Below are 3,380 nucleotides of genomic sequence, written 5' to 3'. Positions count from 1 at the left end.
CTCTGATTTGTTTGTACATGTAACAGTGTGAAAGAGAGCTCTGCCTACAGGTTGTAAGCAGCAGAATGCATAAGTAGAGGATGCTCTCAACCACAGCACAGTTTCTCAGAGCTACAACTTGGCAGTTCTCCTTCCTCTCTTCCAGGCTTGTGAAGGGCTTGGAGAATATGCCCTACGAAGAGAGACTAAAGGAGCCGGGGCTGTTTAGGCTGGGGAAGAGGAGGCTGAGGGGAGACCTCATTGCTCTCTTCAAATACCTGAAAGGTGATTGCTGTGAGAGCAGGGCTGGTCTCTTCTCACTGGTGACAGGTGACAGGACAAGGGGAAATGGCCTCAGGTTGCAGCATGGGAGGTTTAGGTTGGATATGAGGAAAAACTTCTTAACAGAAAGGGTTGTCAAGCACTAGAACAGACTCCCCAGGGAGGTGGTTGAGTCACCATCCCTGAATGTGTTTAAAAACCGTTTGGATGTGGTGCTCGGGAACATGATTTAGCGGTGGGTTGTTAGAGTTACGGCAGTATGGTTAGGTTGCGGTTGGACTTGATGATCTTGAAGGTCTTTTCCAACCTGAGCAATTCTATGATTCTGTTGTAACGCATTTCAGTTTATGCAGCCACTCAGCAAGAGAGATTGCTTGGTTTCTCCTAAGTGCAAGGAAGCTGGGTGCTGCAGGCTAGATGATGGACTACTTCAGGAGAGACAGTCCAGCTTTCTCTAGAGGGCAGAAGCTGCTGCTGTCTGTAGAACCTGGCAGAACACAGTCAAAGAAACTATGCTTGAATGCAAAACTAACAAGTTGGGTTTTTTTGGCTCAGCAGTGATCCCAGACCCACTACCCTTCAAACACAAGCTGCATTTTGGTGACATGATTGGTCTAGCTGAGGTTGTGGAGTCACACCCGGTTCTGCTTACACACAGGTTTGCAACCAATCCGTTTCATAGGCTGAATCACCAGGGCAGTCTTCCAATTTCTTCTCACAGCTTCCTGGTGATTCCAGCACAACAGACAAATTCTTTCATCATTTCACAGTAAACAATCAGCTCATCTCACTGCAGGACAGGGCTGCAGGATATATATTTACTCTTTGTGATTAACAGGTTACAAAACTAATGCTGACAGACAACTTGCTCTGCTCTGCAGCTGCTCACACTCAACCTAAGCTGAAGCACCAGGCCAGTGCTGTAGCAAAGATCTTCCATAAACCACAACACTGCTGAAACAAAGAAAAACCCAGAAAGGAAACAAGAGTCACACACGTCTGTAAATCAAAGCAGATTATTTATTTATGCAACTCAAAGTGATGACAACTTGTAGTGCAAGTTCCTTCATTTTGAAATGAATTATCTCCAGTCTCAAAGAAACCGTGCTTTGCTATCATCTGTCTACTTACAATCCCCAGACCATGTAGTAACACATGCTTCACACTTCTGAGGACAAGGAAGCTCTTTCTCCTAGTTCCACGGGTAATTACTTCTTCACTTCATAACCACTGGGACACTAGGGAAATCACTCAAGCATCTTAATGTCTATGTTTCCAATTGCTGACTTCTGAAAGTCACATACCTCATTAAACCCCCCTGCCCACAAACAAGCAAAGCGCAGCATTCTTAAATTGCAATGACAACTCCAAGCAAAAGGCCATCACAGAATTACATTCTGCTAATAAAAATGTGACAATAAAAATAAAATGATTACAAAGTACGGTAACAGAAATTTAAAAATAAATGTCTACATATAAAAATATACTGACACTTTATGAAGGCACAGCAGGAACTACCTCAAGCATCCAACCAACAGACTTTGGTACCAACCAGTACAGAAGGGTCCCCATTCCCAAGGCAGCTTGACAGAAGAAAAGAACTACCAAGGAACTAATACATGGTAAGTATCTTTACAATAAATGTTTGTCCTAACTAATACTGGAAGCAGTGCTGTGTGAGCAGTTCTGTGCAGGTGCCCACTCTGACAACAAGCAGCAGGTGGGTCGTGTCAAGTGATGAGGCATGGTATGATGTGTCACCACTGCAAGGTGGAAACCAACACGGTCTGATTTCCTTCAACAAGCACTGCCAACAGTTATATTCTTTCCATATTTACATTTCTTCCAGTTGGGAACAGGAAGTATCAAAGATACAGAGTACAAGCGGGTAAGAGAGCTAGCGTGAATGGTACAATCCTGAGGCACTGAACACCCCAGAGTATGCAAGGGAAGAACGTGCGCGCAGACAGCTCTCCTTACCCAGTGACATGTATGGCCAGGGTGAGGCTGCAGTCTACATCTTCTTTATTTCTGGCAGTTTCACAGGTGGCCAGCCCTGCAATTTATAGTACGACACCAGCTGCTTCGGCACTTCAGCAAGAACCATCTGGGACAGAGCTTCCCGGGGAGCCTGAAAGGAACAGCGAGAGTAAATCAAAGATACTGCAGGGAGAAGAATTACCACGCCAGTGACATACTCTCTTCAAGAATTCAGACTGCAAACTCCACCTGCCAGGCACACGAGCCTGACTTCAAGAGCTCCTTGCTGCAAGCTCAGGAGCATTTCCAGTCAGCCTCGGTGAGCACTGCTGCTGAAAATCACTCGTTCCCAACCCTACACTGCTCCCACTCAAAGCCCAGACTCACACAGCCTTCATATGGCCCTGATCTGGGTGGGAAGCTGCCCCAGCCACTAGCAATCTGTCTTATTTTGGGTTTCACTGCACAATGTGCATGAACATTAGTGCCAGAAGAAAATGTAGGGAGGAGCTGGGGATTGACAGGACTGTTTTCAACAGCAGGGAAGATTTATCTTAGCTTAAATCACTCATGGAATCACTCCTGGGACTCAACAACTAAGACTGAGACAATATGATCTCATTTCCTTTCCTAAACATTTGCATCCCAGGAGAGAAAGCCTCTTTACTCAAATTCTGCAATAGCCAAGAGATATTATCAATGATACAATGAGAATTCTTTAGGTAAAGCTGCAAGAGTGTTGTGACAAGGCACACAGTTTTGAACTCAGAAGCATGTCTCAGCTCTCCCTGGGAACAAGCGATTTAGGAACTTCAGCCATACATACATTAGACACGTACTCATTTGTTGTTCTTGTAGTAACTGCACGTATATTGGAAGCAGAACTCCCCTGAAGTTCAAGACAACTTACATTTTTGAACTGTCGGAAAGGCACAAACTGAACGATGTCTCGCGCAGCTGGCTCTCCTGTCAGGGATTTCAGGACGCCGTTGTCGCCATCAAGAAACTCCATTGCCTTGAAATCAGCTTCACCAACTCCAATAATAATGATGGACATTGGCAGCTTAGAGGCATTAACGATCGCTTGCCTAGTTTGGTCCAGATCGGTGATCTCTCCATCTGTGATGATCAGCAAGACA

The 3,380-nt window shown here is 45.2% G+C and overlaps 1 protein-coding gene across 1 annotated transcript in view; it reads right to left on the bottom strand.

The window, feature by feature from the left end:
• The window catches only part of CPNE1 (copine 1), a gene marked incomplete at its 5' end in the record, with an annotated part of 6,964 nt that continues 4,843 nt past the window's right edge, over positions 1,260 to 3,380 (bottom strand). Inside the window, 2 exon segments of the mRNA XM_021416563.1 lie at positions 1,260 to 2,392; positions 3,152 to 3,380. Coding sequence (XP_021272238.1) covers positions 2,276 to 2,392; positions 3,152 to 3,380 — 346 coding nt within the window.

The sequence above is a fragment of the Numida meleagris genome, chromosome 19 (assembly GCF_002078875.1).
Source record: "Numida meleagris isolate 19003 breed g44 Domestic line chromosome 19, NumMel1.0, whole genome shotgun sequence".
NCBI lineage: Eukaryota > Metazoa > Chordata > Aves > Galliformes > Numididae > Numida > Numida meleagris.
Note: the sequence above shows the minus strand (reverse complement) of the source record. Positions and strands in the feature narration are given on the sequence as shown.